This window comes from Eleginops maclovinus, chromosome 11, assembly GCF_036324505.1.
Source record: "Eleginops maclovinus isolate JMC-PN-2008 ecotype Puerto Natales chromosome 11, JC_Emac_rtc_rv5, whole genome shotgun sequence".
Classification (NCBI taxonomy): Eukaryota; Metazoa; Chordata; class Actinopteri; order Perciformes; family Eleginopidae; genus Eleginops; species Eleginops maclovinus.
The window spans coordinates 2,822,794-2,843,906 of record NC_086359.1 but is presented as its reverse complement, the minus strand read 5'-3'; the positions used below and the strand labels follow the sequence as shown (position 1 = coordinate 2,843,906).

Sequence of the window (21,113 nt, the reverse complement as noted above, 5' to 3'; positions counted from 1 at the left end):
TTTACCGTTGGTTTTAAATCCGCCGGTAAAACCACCGAAGAAGAAACTCATCCAGCTACAGGCCAACGGCAAAAAGCAACGTAAACAAAGCAACATATTTGGCTAAATCGGGACATTTAATCGGTTTAGCTTTTATTCTATCGACTCACTCTGTTGCAGATGAACGGCGTGATGTTGTAGTTCAGCTAAAAGTCGTATTGTCAGTCATGTTTGTTTGGATTTCTGGATTATAAAGGCCTTGAAGTCGTTCTGCTAACGGAAGGTAAGGACGCTGATTCGGCTAAGCTAACATGCTAACAGCCAGTGTAACGGTTTTCAAAACGCGTTAAAAACTCAACTAAAAGGCCAAGATCTTGCATATTTTCCGTGAATGTTAAACCAATGTGTTGTGAATGATTGTATATTCGTGCATGGGATGTTGTGATGATGGTTTAGATTAAGTGTTTGTCCCGTTTTCTGTGGTGTTGACAGAATTAGACCCATAATTTGAGCAGCTAACTGTTTCTTTGTCTGCTACAAGGAGGACACTGGTCAACACAGAAGGGTAGTTTTATTAATGATCAACCTCTTTTCGTGTTGTTTAAAAATAGCTCTCTAAGTAGCATTTACATATAATATAATCTCAGTTGTATGTTTGGCCTGTAGTTGCTGCACGCCCTGCGGTGGGCGGTGCTGCTCAGTGTAAACAGTTAGAACATTCAGACGTCAATGCAATAAATGAGAGACATGTGGATTATATTTTCCTTTTTTATGTGGTTATTCTTTCTTTAGAGGTTTTTTGAAGATATTTCACAAATTAAGAAGCAGCCTTGTTGTTATACACAATAAGTCTGCAACGGATGAACAGCTTGTACTGAAACCGTAAAATATAATCTATGTTTTTTAATTCTATATCCATTCCATAACATTTTCATTGACTATATACATTCCCAAAAGAGGTATTTGTATTAGAAAAGATGTACATTCGCATATTTGGAGATAATCCTGTACACTATGTAAGTTGTAAAATAATAGAACAGCCACAGCAATCAATAGCTTTATTTGTTAAAACCATAAAGTGTGGACATGATTTTCAAACACATAAAAAACATGTTTACAATAATGTTGGCATTTTTTAGTTGTTTGTCCTTTATCCACGTTTTGCGAAGAGCTGCATAATTGCTGAGAGTTGCTAATTAGCAGAGTAATTACTCACAGCATTTCCTCTGAGAGAAAAGCTTCTTCATTGGGAATAATTCATTCAGTTAAACTTGATTACATTTCATTAAAATGCACAAAGGAACCGTCTTTAGTCAACAACATTTAGCTCACACTGCGTTAATTTCACACAAGATTCCGTCGTTATAAATTAAAGGTAATTAACTTATCAGTCAGACTTTTGTGTTAAAGTTAAACTCCAAAAAGTGATTATTACGGTAATATTTCTTTAGCCACATCTGCACAGTAAAAGCATACAGATAGCAGAGGTTTTCTTTTGCAAAAAAAGTGAACTCATTTATGTCCAATTTTCTAAAACCATACTTTGGACATCACATAAACCTACACAATGATGACTTTCTGCAATTCTCCAAAGCTGTCTGTCTCTTTTCCTTGGTTATAGGCTATGGTTATTATTATAGTTATCTTATCACGTTTTATGTTTGTTTACTCTCCTCATAGCCCATGATTCAGCTGGAGAAGCCGGTGCTGACTGGGACCATGCCTGTGGTGTGGCCCACCATCCTGGACCTGGGCAGGGACGAGTGCAAGAGGATTCTCCGAAAACTGGGTAAGGTCATGCAAAACTAAAGAAAATCTAGAGGGCTCACAAAGGGCACAGAGATTTAAAAAATGAAATTCAGCATGAGAAAAAAGAAATGCATGTTTTAGTTAATCTGATTGAACTCATACCCTTTATTAAAACATTGATTTGTGTTCCCAGAGCTGGAGGCGTATGCCGGGGTCATCAGCGCCCTGCGAGCACAGGGAGACCTGACGAAGGACAAGAAGGATCTGCTGGGAGAGCTCACTAAAATCCTCGGGTGATTGTTAGCTACATAAATTAAAAGTTTCTAAATAAAAGAAACAAACATGCTTTATTTAACATGTGCTCTATCATTTGCGCAGTATCTCTACAGAGCGCCATCGTGCAGAAGTCCGCAGGGCTGTCAACGATGAGCGCCTCACCACCATCGCATATCAGTACGTCTATGACATGATATAGGGCTTTAAAATATGTTTCTGTTTGGGACGTTTTTTGTGCTTTTAAATGCGTGTGAGTTTATTTTGCCAATGTGAGTTTTTTTCCGATATACTCACAGCACATACTTGTGTTTCTAAAAAGCCATGTCTACTTCATTAATATTACATGACTTTTTTCCAGCATGTCGGGTCCTAACAGCTCGTCTGAGTGGTCGATTGAAGGCCGCCGCCTCGTTCCCCTGATGCCGAGGCTCGTCCCTCAGACAGCCTTTACTGTGACCGCTAACGCAGTAGCCAGTGCCTCAGCCAATCAGAACGCCTCCCTTCTGCTGCCAGCGGAAACAGGAAACAAAGAAGGTGGGCCCCTGACACTTTGCATTGAACTAAAACAATTTTAAAACAGATTCAACGCAAAGATATTTATCTTAATATGATATATAAACAAATAAATGAGAAAAGTAGGAAATCTAATCTCAGAGTCTGAAAATAGCATTTTATGACTATCTGCCTAAAAAAGATGACTTATCAACCAATCGTTGCAGCTTAATTAATGAATTGTATTTCCTCCCTGCAGTGGTTGTATGTTACTCCTACACGAGCACCACCGGTACCTCCACCAGCGCCACAGCGAGCAGCGGCGCCATCGGAGCGGTGAAATCCCCTCGACCCCCGAGCCCCTCCTCCAACGTGGTGGTGCTGCCCAGCGGTAGCACGGTCTACGTCAAGAGTGAGAGTTAGATTCTTCTGCAGTTTTCGTCGTGTGACAAAAATGTTATTTATTCAACAGTTTTTTTTTTTAAGTCTGCATTTTAGTTGAAGATGAAGAACTATTTAATTGAAAACTGACATTTTTGTCTTTTTTAGTCATCAGTTTTATATTGAATCAGTCAGAAAATGTCATGTTGTTTCTAAAATGATTTCTCTCCCTTTTCCACAAATCATTTTGACTGCATTTTAGTTTCTAAGTTTGAGGTTTCCCAGTCAGCCTAAAGGGGGCGCTACACGCTTATTTAAGTTATTTCATATTATTGTGGCGTCAGGAACAAACACAACAGACTTCATTCTTTGGTGGAAACTCAGATGAGTTTTTGTGGAGTTTTTGCAGAGCAGAAGAGACTGACAATGTTTCAGGCATCTGCATGCAGCAGGCATGTTAGTCATCTATGTTTAACATGCTCATTTAGAAATGTCGAAACAAGGCAATTCATGGAAAAAATAATCACCAGCGTTATCAATAATCCCAAGAAAGAAACACTTACATGCTGGATCTAACCTCCTCCGTTTCCCGCCCAGGTGTGAGTTGTTCGGACGAAGACGAGAAGCCTCGGAAGCGACGGCGGACAAACTCGTCGAGCTCGCCTCCGGTGATGCTGAAGGAGGTGTCCAAAATGTCCCCCCCGGTGTCTAAGAGCATCACGGTGCCAGTGAGCGGCAGCCCCAAGATGAGCAACATCATGCAGAGCATCGCCAACTCGCTGCCCCCCCACCTGTCCCCTGTTAAGATCACCTTCACCAAGCCCACCATCCAGACCACCAACACCACCACGCAGAAGGTGAGGGGACTCCTGTCACTGGAGGATGAAACTGATGTCTTTGCTTTGGCTTCACACTCTATTATAGACTTATTGTATACTGATAATACCTGATTAGAAAATGTGTCTTCTTCCTCCTTCAGGTGATCATCGTGACGACTTCTCCCAGCTCCAACTTCGTGCCTAACATCCTGTCCAAGTCTCACGCTCACAACGCCGCTCTGTCCAAGCTGGTCTCCACCACCATGCTGACGGCGCCCACGCAGAAACAGACGGTGGTGTTTCCCGCCAGCGCCCACCCGTCCTCCAGCAATGTCGCGGTGACCACCGTGGTCTCCTGCACGCCTTCAGTGGTCATGTCAACAACATGTAGGTCCTTCATTTGCAACAACACAACAACTGCGAACCCTACGTCTACATTTTGACATGCTAGCTGTTTCCCTCCGTGTACAGTCTTTGTGCTAAGCTAAGCTAACTAAAGCAGTGTCACAGAGCCAACTATTTTTTTTTCAGTCCAGAATCCAAGAGTATTCTGTATCCATTAATAAAGGATGATAAATAAGTAGCACATTCTCACTTTTGGGAGGCTGCATTCCATTTATCATATTTTTATGGAGTTATTATACTTGTTTTATCCTAAATTAACTTTAAAGTTATGTTTAAACACAGAAACAATTATAGACTAATAAAAATGCCTTTATTTTGAAATGTATATACTTCCCTGGTTTACTTTTACACTTTTTTGTGTGACTTTGACCCCCGTTTCCTCCCTGTTCAGCAGCATACAGCATGAGTCTAACAGTGTTGTGTTTCCTGCTGCAGGTGCCTCTTCAGCAGGAGTGAAGGTGACCTCAGCTCGTCTCCCCTCCCCTAAAACTATGGTGGGCTCCCCGGCTCAGATCCTGGCTCAGTTCCCCAAGCAGCAGTCCCCCAAACAGCTGCACCAGGGGTCCTCTATGGGGGTCTGCAGCGTCACGCAGACCTCCAGCTCCTCGCCGGGCTCCAAGCCCACCATCCAGATCAAACAGGAGTCCGGTCAGTCTGCACACACTCTCTCTTTAGTCTTGCTTTGCTCTTTCTTTCTTTATCCCCTTTTTCTTTTCCGTGTTCTTTATGGTCGTATTATCTCTTTCCTAGATAGTTTGCTAAGAGCAAGCAAAACAAAAGTTGTGGGATGCTTCATCTGCTAAAATGTACAGTATTTTCTTTCTACTGTGTGTGTGTGTGTGTGTGTGTGTGTGTGTGTGTGTGTGTGTGTGTGTGTGTGTGTGCGTGTGCGTGTGTGTGTGTGCATCCACAGGGGTGAAGATCATCACACAGCAGGTGCAGCCCAGTAAGATCCTCCCCAAGCCTTCCTCCGTGGCTCTGTCCAGCAGCAGCTCCTCCCCCATCATGGTCGTCAGCAGCAACGGCGCCATCATGACCACCAAGCTGGTCACTCAGTCCACAGGTGAGTGAAGCACACCTGTACTCAACAACATACTGAGGTGTGACACAGAGCCAACACCATATTTCTGTTTGTGTGCAGCTACCCAGGCCACCTACACCAGGCCCACGGTGAGCCCCAGCCTCGGGGCTAGGATCTCGGCCTCCAGCGGCGGGACCACCTACGTGAAGACGACCAGCGGCAGCATCATCACCGTGGTTCCCAAATCTCTGGCCACGCTGGGCGGGAAGATCATCAGCAGCAACATGGTCTCCGGTGAGTCAGCCAGGAGGGAATGATGACACATTTCTTTATTTTCTCACGTTGGCAACCCCCAATCTCCCCAAAATGATCCAGGATGAATCAGATTTGTTTAATTTGTTTTTGTTGGTTTAACAACAACATTAAATGAATATATTTGTATTTATTTAAATCAGCTTTTTTAATAAATATAACTCATTAGTGCATGCCTCCCTTTTTGCAAACAATTATAATGATAATAATTCATGTAAAATGTATTAAAAAAATAGCTTTTCTTTCTTAAAGACTTAAAGCCAACAAATACAGATTGAAGTTTTTGAAATAACTCAAAATTATTGTCTCCAAATATAAAAGTTTTTAGTCAAAGGAAAGTATTGTTGCCTTCTCCCTGTTAAAAACAGAATGCATTAGTTAACCTTCCCTCTGTAACAGGCACGACGACTAAGATCACCACCATCCCCATGTCCTCCAAACCAAACGTCATCGTGGTTCAGAAAACGACGGGGAAAGGAGCGACCATCCAGGGACTGCCGGGGAAGAACGTGGTCACCACACTGCTCAACGCTGGGGTCAGTTATTCACTGCTGTCTGATTTTATTTATAGCCATCAGTATTGACTGTTTATGTGTAATAATATTATTCACTTGTTTTAGCTTCTCAAATGTGCATATTTTCTTGCCTCTTCATGATTTGTGTGATTGGTCGGACAAACTACCACCATGGGCAACTGGGAGCTTAAAACTTGGTCCATTATTTAGAGAAAATAATCAGTAAATAAATAGTGAAAATTCTTACTAATAAACGCTAATCTTTACTGTTGTTGTGATTGCATAAATGTTTGTGTTTACACATTTCTTAATACATTTGGTGCAGTTTGTGTGTTGATTTCCGCCCTTGTGATGATTTCTGCCCTGCTGTGACGCTGTCTTTCTTGATACAATCACTAGGTGTCGCCAAAGTTAGAAAACTTCACATCCTACATTAAGGTCCTTTTACAACATTTTATTACTTTTCATTTCCAGAATTCAAGGTTTTTAAAGTGTGTTTGATACAGTTATATGTGGTTATTGTGTTCTTTAGAGGAATAGTTGGACATTTGTGGAAATATTGCGGTGGAGCCTAAGATGTTAAACATGAAGCTTCACCCAGGATCCGTTAGCTTACTTTAGCACAAAGACTGTAAACGGGGGGGAAACAGCTAGCCTTGTACTGCCAGAATGCAGATATTTTGCTTTAAATGAGGATTATTATGTGTTAAAATGATACAGTGAATGATTATACCACATACTTATTTTAAATTGACAGTATCCACTCTGAATTTCTGCGTTTCCTCCCCTGCTGCTGTGTGTATCTGGATCAGTTGTAATAATCTGTGTGCCTTAGGGCGAGAAGGGTCTGCAGGCCGTTCAGGGATCAAAGCCAGCAATCATCACAGCCTCCAGACCCATCACCAAGATGATCGTCACGCAGCCCAAAGGCATGAGCTCCGGCTCGCAGGCCACCGCCACCAAGATCATCCCGACCAAGATTGTGTACGGCCAGCAGGGCAAGACCCAGGTGAGGCACCGCCGGTACTATACACAACCCATGCTCAATTCAGTAACTAAATGAATTAATAACATTTAATCTGAAAGGTCAGAAACCTGATCCTGTGACTGGATACAGACGCTGTTTTCAGCTGACTGTGAGGCTCATTGATAACATTTCATTTAAAACTCATTTCTGTCCCAGAGAGGAGGAAGTAAAGGGTTTTTCTCTCTTCTCTTTAAACTCATGTTTGCTCAAATAAGGTCTCAGTCTAACTTCTCTAGAAAAATGAGCAATGAGAACGTTATTGTGTTTTGGGGATTGTCTTCCAATTAGAACTGCTCTATGTATTTTGCTGAAAATGTACTAATACCAAAATGTAAAAGTCCTTAAAAGTCCTGAATTTAAACTGTTAACTAAAAGTAAGTAAAATATCAGCAATTTGTACATAAAGTATTACACGTGACTGATACAGAAAAATCCAAAATGCAAAAGAAAAACACATTGTGTAGATTCCAATTTCTCAATGGATACTGAGATGTTGTCACATGATACAGATGCTGCAGGTGGTGTTTGTTAAGATAACGGGGAATTTAAGTACATATTGTGCCTAGAAAATCACCATGTCATGTGGCTTCTGCGGAAATTCTGAACCAAGAGTGCCCGAGCGTAGGTTTTGAAAGTATATCTTGTGATTAAACAAGACACCTGGATTTAACTAAGCAAAGAGGTAAGAGCCTCCCATTGGATAATTACTGCATGAGTGATTATGTTTCAGCTGGCAACAAGTTATTTAACCCTGACTGATGCAGTGATGCAATGCGTAATCAAAGCTAAAGGCGGTCCAACGAAATATTAGAGTGTGTGTGACCTTTTTTTTGGCCGGGCAGTGTATATTCAGACAAATCCCATCATGCTCATTTCCAGGTGTTCTTTCTGCTGCTTTACAGTATCTATTTCCCTACTGCAAGATACTGCAGATTTATTTAAGGGCATTTACTTTTTTCAGCATCTTACATTTGATCTAAAAATATCCTGAGTTCACTTTCTGTTTTTAGTCATTAAGAGGAAACTGAGGTCACTGAGTCATGCAGTATAACAGTGCAGTATTCATACACAGTTCCTAAATAATTTCACTCCCACAGTTTTCGTGTTTTCAGTGCAACCACAAAAAGTAGCCGCCAAAACGCTATCAACAATCTGAGTCACTTCACATCTTAAAGTAGAATTAGGAATTTTCAGCTGGCCGATATCAGAATATAAAAAGTCTTAAAACTTTCCTTATTAGTACTTTTCCATCTGGGTGAATTTGCCGTGTCCTTAAAAATGTCATGATGTATGACAATGATTTATTTCAGAACGTTTACCTACAAAATGTAGTGGAATAAAAGCATATGGAAGCATAATGTGAAAATAAACAAGTGAAGTATAAGTACCTCAAACTTAGTAGACACTAAAATATACTTCAAGTATTAAGTAGTATGTACTCAGTATGCAGAATGGCTCCTCTCACAGTGGTGGAAAAATTGTTTAGATCCTTTGCTCAATATTAACATTCCCGCATTAGAAATCCTTCCTAGGTAAAAGTGCATAAGGTTTAGTAGAGCACTCTGGGGAAGTACTCTTTCCTCTTCTAAACTTTGGTTTTTGGTCAGATATTAGATCATTGTTCATATTGAACCATGTGAGATATGGAAGCATTAATTAGCATTAAATGATATAATTACCTCACAATAGTAGTCTTTATTTACAAACCAGTAGTTACATGACTGACGCCTTTCATGTGATCCGCTGCTTTACAGAGCCCTTTGTGTCCTCTTGGTTTCCCTCCAGGTCCTCATCAAACCGAAGCCGGTGTTCCAGACGGCGGTGGTGAGCGAGCAGACGAGGCAGCTGGTGACAGAGGCGCTGCAGCAGGTGAGCCGTGCCGCAGAGCTGAGCCACAACCAGAACCTGAACCAGGACGGGTCCACGAAGGACGAGTCTGGAGAGTCGTCGCACAGCAGCGCTCAAGGTATACTCCACTGTTCCATGATGTAAAGACTAGGGGTGCTCTTCTGTCTTCTTCCCTTTAATAATGTGGATGTGTCCCCCTTTGTTTCCGTACAGATCCCCCGCCTGTAGTGCACGTGGTTTCCTCCAGAGAGCACGACTGGACGGATCAGGAGATCTCTGTGGAGTCCAGCCCCACCATCATCTACCAGGAGGTTTCTGCAGGGGAGGCTCAGTCCGCCACCTCCACCATCAAAGCCCTGCTGGAGCTGCAGCAGACCACAGGTGAGCGGGGAGGCGGGGCTGTAGCACCTGGACACCTGCTGACTGCAGCAGAGATAATGTTGTTGTCCTCTACTTATTAACCCTCCGTTAATCTTATTCTAAGCAGTGAAAGAAAAGGCAGAGGCCAAACCCCGTCAGCACACCATCGACCTGAGTCAGATGGCCGTTCCCCTCCAGCTGGCCCCGGAGAAGAAGCCGGCCCCCGAGTCCCCGAGACCCTCCACCTCCGAGGCTGAACCCAGCACAGAGCACAGCACCGCAGGTACCAGTGTGTGAAATATATCACAGCAAACAGCTCTTGACTTTAAAATGTTTTATTTCAAATCCTGTCTTTGGCTCCCCTGACTGTCCCATGATTCCCCCTGCAGGTAAGGTGATCAGCAGAGGGGCGGTCTCCTCTGAGGACGATAACGTGGTGATGTCATCCAGCCAGACGACGATCAAGCCTTACAAAATCAGCCATGTTACCTTGGTTAGCAAACCGGCTGCTACCGTGTCGTCTGCGGCGGCAGCGGCGTCACACCTCGGACACGTGGTGAGGAAACTCTGTGTGATCCTCCTGTTTTTATAGAGACACTAAAGAGGATTCAAAGGTGTTTTAAACAGCGGTGGAAGAAGTACTCAGATCCTTCACTGATAATAAAATATCTTTAAATTATAATAAATACAAGTGAAGGATTATAAGAATAAAAAAAGTAAATGAAATAATAATATATCCTGTAAAGTGTCCTCTTTTGTGTTTCCCTCAGCCCTCTGACAGCAGCGGTAAATCAGAGAGTGGGTTGGAGGTGGGCGAGCTGGAGGGCGACACCTTGGACCCCCAAACGGGATTATTTTACCGCTCCAGCCAACCAGCCACAGACCCATTAAAGCAAACCCTCCACCCTGCATCAACTCAGCCTCCTTCAGGCCAGACGGCCTCCTCCTCCATTTCCACTTCCACCCAGCCGCCGCCACAACTCCAAAGCAAGCCTCAGTTCATCCAGCCTTCCTCTTCCTCAACCTTACCCTCCACCCTCACTCTGACTAAGAAACTCCCCAAACTACGGGAGCAGATTCCTCCCAAACCTTTGACCCCGAGTCCCAAAGACAGACCCTTAACTGTACCAGCATTAGCCCCAGGGGTAAAGGTCACCACCCCAGGCATGCTAACCAAACCACTGCTGACACCACAGCTGCCGAAGCTCCAGCAAGCACCCACGTCCCTCCATAGACCCCTGCACACCCCCATGTCCCACCCTCCTCCACTGCAGGCGCACCACCCCGTCAGCACGGAGAAGACCTCCTCCAGCCAGGTAAGCAAATTGCTTGAATATTGTAATACATGTTTGATACTGGAGTGGTGCAGGAATACGTATTTCTGAAGGTTAGCATCTCCCTAGATCCCTAGATGAGAAGTCAATGGGATTTTGCAGCAGGACAATCTCACATATTAACACCACTTTCTGAATACGTGAAGCCTAAATGCAAGGCTATAAAGGAACTACAGCACAGCCACATGATTTAACGTCACCACCGCTAAGCTAAAGGAGGCTAATGTTGGGCTATAAAGGAACTACAGCACGGTCACGTGACTTCACGTCTCCACTGCTAAGCTAAAGGCGGCTAATGTTGGGCTATAAAGGAACTACACCACGGTCACATGACTTCACGTCACCACCGCTAAGCTAAAGGAGGCTAATGTTGGGCTATAAAGGAACTACACCACGGTCACATGACTTCACGTCTCCACCGCTAAGCTAAAGGAGGCTAATGTTGGGCTATAAAGGAACTACACCACGGTCACATGACTTCACGTCACCACCGCTAAGCTAAAGGAGGCTAATGTTGGGCTATAAAGGAACTACACCACGGTCACATGACTTCACGTCTCCACCGCTAAGCTAAAGTAGGCTAATGTTGGGCTATAAATAGGGTGACCAGATTTGAGGTGGCGAAAAAGAGGACACTTGCGATTGTTGGGGGGTGGGGGGAAGCGCCAGTCAATTTTTAATGGTCCCAACAGTGAAAACCGGGCGTTTTCATGAATTTATAAAACCCCCCCGGACGCTCCGGACAGGACGTAAAAAGAGGACGTTTGGTCACCCTACTATAAAGGAACTACAGCACGGTCACATGATTTAACGTCACCACCGCTAAGCTAAAGGCGGCTAATGTTGGGCTATAAAGGAACTACAGCACGGTCACGTGATTTAACGTCACCATCGCTAAGCTAAAGCGGCTAATGTTGGGCGTGGTGGCGTTTAGTTGTCTCATTTCGACACCTGTTAGCAACCACCGTTTTAAAACTCCACAGCGGGATATTTACTGAGGTATTTAATGTTGTGGAAATAAAAAATCTATTCAGTTTGTGTTTCTTTAAACAATAAAGCCATCTTTAACTGGTTGACTTTGAGACTAGATAATAGGGAGGACTTAATGCTGACTCATATGAGTCATGCCTTAATGTGACGTAAAAGATGAAATGAAAAGATAGAAGTTCCTGTTTAACGTTTAGACCTTCTTCTTGAGTATTGTGATGAAACATGACGTGGGACGGTGCAGTGGGTATTTCCTACCTTCCTTGTTAAATACAATAAAACATTCATCATGTTTTCCTTGAACAAGCCACAGACTGATTACGTTTCAACTCAATGATTTATAGTTTTATTAGAGGTGCATAAACACTGTCTGCTGCTCTTTCCATTCTCTGTGTCACTATGAGTCATTATTGAGAGACATACTGCAGGACATTTGTTGTCATTAGATTATACCATACAAAGACTTAAAACCACAAAGTAGAAAAGAGACACTCAAAACAAAACAATTAAATAAAAATAAAGAACATTTTTTAAAGTACAAACAGGAAAAAGTGAATTAATACATAAAGAAATAAGAAAAACATTTGTTTAATATGCATTTCATTTGATCAGTCTCAGTAGGATAAAATACAAAGATTTACATTGAGGTTGAAACATTAAAAAATATATAAGAACTAAATAAAAAAATCAAATCAATGAAAAAGAATAATAATAAAATAACAAGATTAGTTTTTTGACATTTGCTAAAAAAACATGTGTACTGATTTATAGCTCAATAAAATAAAACATGTTTGCCCGAGACATTACTGACATGTAATTCTATCACAACAAAAGTACTGCTGATCACAAGTCATGTGTTTTTCATGATACAACAACAGAAACCAAATGGGAGAGTTTTGGATATTTTGTTAAGAAATTCCCATCAGGTGCAAAGCCTGCCAGCTGCTGCCAATCAAACAGCGTTTACTTCCTTTTAAAACCAGTAGTCCTGATAAAGTCTGTGGAGGCATTTCCTTGGAAAACACCATGTGAGTAGTGACATGTTTTCCATCACACGGCAGTGGTTTGTATGTATGTCATCTGCTGCTAAAATAAACAAGCAAGAAAACAGCAATGACTTCAGATGATTCAACTTAAAGGGAGACCTGACAACACCAGGAGGCCTATGCCTTACATTCTGAAATGCCAACACTTTTACCGGTTAATTGTTGGGTTCCTTTGGGTGTTCCCCCTAAGCGTAATTTGTGATATCAGGGTATATAAATAAAGGTGATTTGATTAGGTCAAACGCAACAAAAACAACAACCGTACTTTGAGTTTTTACCTGATTTAAATATCCTCTCACAGCAGCCGATCATCACTCAGAGCGCCACCGTCACTAAGATCACGTTCGGCGGCTCCCATCACTCCTCGCCGGTGTTCAGCAGCGCAGAGGCCGCTGCCAAACTGGTCCCCGGGTCGAGCTCCGTCCGGCCGTCCGGAGAGAAGCCGTCGGTGTCGGACATCCTGAAGATCTCCATGATGGAGGCGGAGATCGACCCCAGCGTGGAACCCATGGTGGTGGACTCCTCCAGCGACTGCGGCCCTCTGGGTAAAACCCAGGCGGTGGACTCGGGTCCGTTCATCAGCAGCTCCGGGGCCCATCACTCGCTCACAAAGGGCCCGCAGTTCAGCTGCATGCCGGGGCTCACTGCACAGAGGAGCAAAGAGGACCTGGAGGTCATTGAGGTGAGATCACAGAACCACACTTCTCTGTTCACTACTGATTAGCATGTTGTTGTTGTTGTACGGGGGACGTGTCACTGAAACACACATGTCACTAACACATGCAGGTGATTCCTCAGTACTCCATCCTGCCCGACTCCAGCCAGTCCAACGTGGTGGTGGAGCCCAGCGGCTTCCTGGAGATCACCAACTACACCAGCCAGCAGCTGGAGGAGGACAGCCCCATGGAGCAGGAGGTGGACAGCAGCAACGACGAAGCGACTGCAGCAAGCCCCCCTGACCAACCGTAGACCCCCCTATGCTGGAGACACTTAACTGTATGAAAAAAAGCTCCCAAAATGTTGCCGCAGAGAGGCTAAACTTTGCTCATCGCTGTGAGGCGGTCCATAGAAGAGTACTTATTGTAGTCAACGAGGTTTATTAAAGAAACAAAACAGAAGCGATAACCAATATTAGACACCATGGGTCAAAAGAAAATATCCCAAAACTATGAACAAATAAAGAAGATAATAATCAGCTAAATATTTTGGCTCCTTCTCTGACCTCAAACCCAGTGGAAAAACACTCTTCTGGCTGTTTTTGTAGTGAAAATGTCTTTTCTTGTGTTAAATATTAGTTTGTTAGTATTTCTTCCCTCCCACAGCTAATGGCACATGTGCTTTTCATTGCCAGTGAGGATGTAAAACGTGGGAGCGAAGTGAAGGGATTAGTTTTACTGCAGACGTTTTGGAAAGCAGCCTCTCCAAACAAGGCCTCTCCAGGACAGACATTTTCACACACAATATTAATTATTTGGTCATTTCAGTGACATACGGCCGGATTTAACCACTGCTTTCATGTTGATAGTCCAGAGTATTTCAAATATGTGAGTGTTTTTGTACAAAGAGACTCCCCTGTTTTTGGACTTTTGATGAAGGTTTTACCTCCAGACGAACAGTATTTTCTTTGACTTCGATGCAGATTTCTGTTTAAAGCCTTTAAACGTTTGCGTTTTTTGGTGGGAAAATTGACAAAATCTGAGTGGAACTTAAAGCAGAAAGGAGTCCTGGAGGAATGATAACATACAGTGGGGCAAAAAAGTATTTAGTCAGCCACCAATTGTGCAAGTTCTCCCATTTAAAAAGATGAGAGAGGCCTGTAATTTTTATCATAGGTATACCTCAACTATGAGAGACAGAATGGGGAAAAAATCCAGGAAATCACATTGTAGGATTTTTAAAGAATTTATTTTCAAATGATTGTGGAAAATAAGTATTTGGTCAATAACAAAAGTTCATCTCAATACTTTGTTATATACCCTTTGTTGGCAATGACAGAGGTCAAACGTTTTCTGTAATTCTTCACAAGGTTTCCACACACTGATGCTGGTATTTTGGCCCATTCCTCCATGCAGATCTCCTCTAAAGCAGTGATGTTTTGGGGCTGTCGCTGGGCAACACGGACTTTCAACTCCCTCCAAAGATTTTCTATGGGGTTGAGATCTGGAGACTGGCTAGGCCACTCCAGGACCTTGAAATGCTTCTTACGAAGCCACTCCTTCGTTGCCCTGGCGGTGTGATTGGGATCATTGTCATGCTGAAAGACCCAGCCACGCTTCATCTTCAGTGCCCTTGCTGATGGAAGGAGGTTTTCACTCAAAATCTCACGATACATGGCCCCATTCATTCTTTCCTTTACACGGATCAGTCGTCCTGGTCCCTTTGCAGAAAAACAGCCCCAGAGCATGATGTTTCCACCCCCATGCTTCACAGTAGGTATGGTGTTCTTTGGATGCAACTCTGCATTCTTTCTCCTCCAAACACGATGAGTTGAGTTTTTACCAAAAAGTTCTATTTTGGTTTCATCTGACCATATGACATTATCCCAATCCTGTTCTGGATCATCCAAATGCCCTCTAGCAAACTTCAGACGGGCCTGGACATGTACTGGCTTAAGCAGGGGGACACGTCTGGAACTGCAGGATTTAAGTCCCTGGCGGCGTAGTGTGTTACTGATGGTAGCCTCTGTTACTTTGGTCCCAGCTCTCTGCAGGTCATTCACTAAGTCCCCCCGTGTGGTTCTGGGATCTTTGCTCACCGTTCTTGTGATCATTTTGACCCCACGGGGTGAGATCTTGCGTGGAGCCCCAGATCGAGGGAGATTAGCAGTGGTCTTGTATGTCTTCCATTTTCTAATAATTGCTCCCACAGTTGATTTCTTCACACCAAGCTGCTTACCTATTGCAGATTCAGTTTTCCCAGCCTGGTGCAGGTCTACAATTTTGTCTCTGGTCTCATTTGACAGCTCTTTGGTCTTGGCCATAGTGGAGTTTGGAGTATGACTGTTTGAGGTTGTGGACAGGTGTCTTTTATACTGATAACGAGTTCAAAAAGGTGCCATTAATACAGGTAACGAGTGGAGGACAGAGGAGCCTCTTAAAGAAGAAGTTACAGGTCTGTGAGAGCCAGAAATCTTGCTTGTTTGTAGGTGACCAAATACTTATTTTACCGAGGAATTTACCAATTAATTCATTAAAAATCCTACAATGTGATTTCCTGGATTTTCTTTTCTCATTCTGTCTCTCATAGTTGAAGTATACCTATGATAAAAATTACAGGCCTCTCTCATCTTTTTAAATGGGAGAACTTGCACAATTGGTGGCTGACTAAATACTTTTTTGCCCCACTGTATGTGTTACTGTTCATTGTAAAATATATATGTAAAAGATAAAAACATGTACTGTTTTTGTAAGATATGTTAAAAAAGTTGCTGTGAGAATTTCACTAAGATTGCTTCTGCTTCTGCATAGTGTGTTCAAACTATGCATTTATTTTATACCTTTTCCAACTAGACGACTAGTTGAGGAAAAATCATTTAATCTGCACAATAAATCTGTGAGTAGAACAACTTGGTTTTATCTTTTATTGGCTGCAAACATCTGCTACGTTGTAGAAAGACAGAATGAGGGACACGTTTGGTATTTTTAAATGTTTTGATAAATACGTTGTCCGAATTTTCCATAAAAAATGTTGAATATGAAGTTAAAATATCTTAAAATGACATGGACCTCTTTGCTTTTTCAACTCCAGACTTAATGAATATGGAAATGTGTTCATTTTAAAGGTTTAATAGAAACAAGATGAATCCAGTGTCTCAAGTCAGATTTAACAGAGAATCTTTTCCTCTCCAGCGTTTAAGTGTGAAATTTAGCATAAAAACAAAGAGTACAACATCTCAAACATCGATGTTTAAATAAGAATAAGTTAAGCACTTTTTTGAGATCAAAATCACCTGAAGTTGACAAAATATCCTCCTTTTATTCACTGATTTCTCAAAAATATTGTTCCTTTTAAAAGTTTACTGGAGTCTTCAAGTTTCAATAAGTGGTGTATTAAATGAAAAGCTTTCAGTGTAGTTATTTCACAAGAATTGGTTTCAGATTTAAGCAAAACACAGATGAACTTCCCCAGGTGTTTTGTGTCTAACTGCACAGAAAACCTTAAACATCGACGTGAAGAAACAATCATTAAAGCACATTTTTGAGCTTAAAAAAAAACACCTGAAGTTTATTTAGATTTTTCTTTATTGTATTTATTATTTCATTTAAGGTCCACATGTTCAATGACTCCCAAGAGAATCCTAAAGGAAGTTATAGTAATAAAAACATCTTTCCACTGAAATTCCTTTAGAGGGGCTTCGTAGAATACAAAGAGGCTCATTGACGCTGAAATTTTAGGAGCTTCCTCTCGTGGAGAAGGTTGAGTAAGAGGGCTGTGGTGCTGACAGGTTGAACCCACAGCTCTAATGTGGAGAAGATGATGGAGATAGAAGTGTTTGAAGTTAAACCAGAAGATCGTAGAGTGTGCAGATGGAGATTTGTAAGGGCGCATTTGACCATTAAGACTTTAAAGCCTTTGCCATCCCTTTTCATTCCACTTTTACATTTCTGCCCCTCTCCTGAATTACAACACATTCTGATTTTTAGCACTGGTTTTTATAACGTGTTATGAGCCATATTTGGCCATGTTACACCCTTATATTTACTTAAACTTGGTCTGAAATCAACTCAGCTAGCAAAGAATTTATGTTGGCTCCCACCAGCGATTAAAAAGTCATATTTATTGCATTATTACGGCCGTCTGAGCCAAGGTTCATGTTTAATGGACAGTGCGGTGGTGCTGGAGGTTTCACTGTTGGCTCTGCACACTTATTAAACTCTTAATGCACGCTGTGGTGGAGTCCAGCTCCTCCTCCTGAGGAAAGCGATCCATGGGGCTCCTGGGGGCCCATATGCAGCCTACAGAGGTTGATTGGTTGGCCTCCAGGTCCAGACATGTGGCTCTGTTTAGGAGCATGCTGAGTTACCGTCCCTCCACCCTCCACCCTCCACCCTGAGTGGGAAACGTCCTGCATGAGAACACAGTTTACCCTCTGCTGACTCACCTTTCTGACAACAACTACCATGTATATATTTCACGTTTCTAGGAATAAAAACGACCTGTTTTCAGAGTTAAATAACCTCTTAAATAACCTCTTGGATACAACAAAAATGTTAGTGCTTATTGTAGGACTGAGTTATTCTCCAAAACACAAGTCACCTGGAGGCTGTACGCTTGGCTGTAGGGCTCCTTAATGTGGAGTAATAATTGCTGCATTTATGTCTAAGAAACAGTCCAAAAATAAACAAACACTCAAGGGTTTAATGCCATTAGACAGTCCAGTGGTTTCATTTCAAGCCTTTTTGCCACGTGCATCCTCGTGCTGGAGGATTTACCGTTTAAAAGACAGTCAGATGGTATTTTGCAATTTTCAGGAGCTTTCTTTGCGGCAAACACTGAATATTAGTGGGCTTACCTTAACCTTACTTTCCAAGGTAAATTCATTTATATAGTACATTTACATAAGCGTTAACACTCAACACTAATGAAACGGCTAAGAAAACCATTCATTGAAGAGAGGCGAGTTAAACATCAGCATTTGAAATACAGCAGAAACGCAGAAGAATAAAAGATTGGACTTTGATTTTTTTTAAATTGACATTGTGCCATGTATGCTCTCATCTTTAGGCTTTATCGGCCCATTAGAGCTGACGAAATCTTCTGTAAAAGCCCTGAAACAACCTCAACCCAAACAAGCCCAGCTGCTTTTCACTGTGAGAATAAACATGGAACAATATGTGACTTATCAGCGAAACACACCAAGAGACGTTGTGTTTTGGAGGTCTGTTTGTTTTGTTGTTAACAATGAAAGTGAGCTGAACCCAGTGGGACAGATTTGTGGTGTAAAAAGGCGGACACAGGAGTTTCCTCCAACATGTCTGTCATTCATCACGGAGGCCAGAGCTGCATTCCTCCGGCTTTAGTTGACTTTATTTCTCTTCTTCACGCCCTTTAGTCTTACTGTAATATGTCGAAAGATAACTGGGTCCTCTGTATACTGAACAAAACAAGGATTTTTCACAATAAAAGCATCAGGAAAAGCTTTTCCATAGGTTAATTATACTTCCTAGAACCACATACGTGTGTCTTGTAATGTAATAGTTGATTCCTGATTGAAACCATGTAATGTGAGCATATTGCTCGGCTTTACAGCTTCTAAATGCAGAGAAATAATCTAATCTCAGCAAAAACAATGACTTTTCAAAATAAAACCATCTGCAAATGTTCCTCAGAAGGGGATTAATTATGCTTTATGCAACCGTGTACTTATGTCTGATGCTTGTTGGGGTTTTTAGGGAATAAAAAGCCACACTTGTTATATTGATTTGTAAAAAAAACGGATATTTCTGATGACTGAATATCATGTATGAGGGCCAATTAGATCCAAGTTATAATTACTTAACGCAAGCATGTTGTTGCACTGGATTATAATGAATAGTTAAATAAAAATGAACTCTTTGGCCTGCAAGAGTTTTATGGGAAGACGTCATCTGCTATACATCTCCTTAATGCAGAGAAATAGTCACATTCAACGCACCAGGAAATGTTCCTCCACTGATGGTTAATTACTCACTACAATCACAAAGAGACGATATGCCACAATGGATCTTTATTATACCTCATCAGTTCGTAAGGAACTTGAGATTTCTGTGAGTCATTGTGGTTCAGTGTAAAACCACAGGCGTACACTTTGAGCAATCTCTGAGTGACACTCATCCATCTTGTAGTTCAGGTTTTGCAGGAAAAGCTTTTAGTGCTCACATGAGTCGAGGTGCCAGATGTGTAGTGTTTTATTTAAACGTTGCACATGGCACAAGCTTTGTCTCCGGAATCCTATCTGATTTATTCCCGAGTATCCTTATCTTCTCTTTTCCTGGCTGCTTATCTGCCCGGAGCACGGGAGCTATAGCACGGTTTAGATGTTTGGAAGGGTGGCGTGGAATTTCAGAATAAAAGTGCATATTTGAGATAATAAAGTACCAGTGTTTTTCAAATCGTTAATCATATTTTATTTATACAGCCCAAATATTTTAACATGTTTCTCTACTCACTGTCTAGATAAGATAAGATAAGATAAGATAAGATAAGTAAAACATGTATTTATGTAGATGTTAAGGGAGCAACAGGGAATCACAGGGAAGATTTTACACAAGGATAAATGAGAATTAAAAGTAAATAATGTGCTTAATAAAATCACTTATCAACACCAGAACTACTTAAAGCTGTTCACATGTATAAAAAGTCCAAAGTAGGTGCAAAAATGTGCAACAGTAGGTACTAAGTGTGCTAATTTCCATCTGTTTGAAGTCAAGAGAGTGTCTTTAGGAGTGTTTCACTGGAGATCTATGTGTGTGTCGACCTCTGTGTAGCTTTGTGATATCCACGCTTACTGACTGGAAAACTGAGAGCATCCCATTATTCATCCCAGTAATCCCACACAGCGCTCACTATCCAAATTTATGGCCGAGGACCATGGGAAAGGTCAGAGGTCACCTACTTGTGTTTATTCCCCTGAAGTTACATAAGTCTGATGTGTGTATTCTGCATTAAACCCTCACTTTCTGTAGCTTTGGTGAGGCTAAACAGCTGTTTTTGCTCCACATCTGTTTGGAAATGTTGAAGAGGGCTGCACACAGTATGCTAACAGGACACACACTCAGGACAATGGAATTATACATCCTGCAAATAATAAAGGAAATAAAGGGCGGATATACTCGCCTAGCTTTGAGTCTGTTCCAGGAACATTGTGTTGTGAGAGCCTATGTGATTCACTTTTTATGAGCAGGCATATGACTTTTGGATAATTACAAAATCATGCCCAAATTCCCTTTATTATTTACCGTGCATATGCTCCAAAGTGTGTTTATTGTGCGATAAAAATAATACTTTGTTGTCAGATCAACTCTGAAATGTTTTGTGCATTACCAAATATCATAAATATGTCAATAATTAAGACAAGGAACAAGGAAACCGACATTTAACATATCATCACAACCACAAAAGATCAGCGGTGCAATGCTAGAGTTCATTTAGTCAAGTGCTGTTCTTAAAGGGGCCCTTTTAGTCTCTCCGGGGACATGTCTCCATGCTTTAATGTTCAGAACAGCTCTTTATGTTCTCATCCTGCCTGTGCTGCAGCTCCTCTTTTCACCCTCTGTCTGAAACCAGAGCCCAGTCTGCTCTGATTGGTTAGCTGTCCGGCTCTGTTGTGATTGGTCAACCTGCTAGAGATGTCCCGCCCCTTAGCCTATCACGCACAATGTGTTGGAAAGCTAGCCAATAGAAGCAAGAGGGTTGCGTAGTGATGTCACTATGTTCCAGAAAAAAACAAAGTAGTCCAATGGAGGTGTTTCAGGCGGGGGAGGTGTGCACTTTTTACGACATGATATATTTAGTATAGCCAAGTATACAAACTTTTTTCTGGAATATTTCACAATTTATTTTTCACATTTCAATTTAGTTGTTT

The 21,113-nt window shown here is 41.9% G+C and overlaps 1 protein-coding gene across 6 annotated transcripts; it reads left to right on the top strand.

The window, feature by feature from the left end:
- The first annotated feature begins 32 nt into the window (after positions 1 to 32).
- emsy (EMSY transcriptional repressor, BRCA2 interacting) lies at positions 33 to 13,751 on the top strand. 6 transcript variants are annotated; one of them, XM_063896050.1, is made up of 21 exons: positions 33 to 262; positions 1,660 to 1,768; positions 1,922 to 2,021; positions 2,107 to 2,181; positions 2,363 to 2,538; positions 2,756 to 2,908; positions 3,475 to 3,734; positions 3,857 to 4,082; positions 4,536 to 4,748; positions 5,014 to 5,163; positions 5,242 to 5,415; positions 5,833 to 5,969; positions 6,348 to 6,386; positions 6,802 to 6,957; positions 8,761 to 8,941; positions 9,037 to 9,204; positions 9,308 to 9,466; positions 9,573 to 9,739; positions 9,954 to 10,499; positions 12,852 to 13,232; positions 13,337 to 13,751. In XM_063896050.1, exons 2-21 carry the CDS (start codon positions 1,663 to 1,665, stop codon positions 13,517 to 13,519), a joined length of 3,750 nt encoding a protein of 1,249 aa, XP_063752120.1. In that variant the 5' UTR covers positions 33 to 262; positions 1,660 to 1,662; the 3' UTR covers positions 13,520 to 13,751. The 6 variants fall into 6 exon arrangements, with proteins under 6 accessions (XP_063752120.1, XP_063752118.1, XP_063752119.1 ...); XM_063896048.1 differs by having other exon boundaries at positions 6,784 to 6,957; positions 9,311 to 9,466; XM_063896049.1 differs by having other exon boundaries at positions 6,784 to 6,957; positions 13,349 to 13,751.
- Positions 13,752 to 21,113: the final 7,362 nt, after the last annotated feature.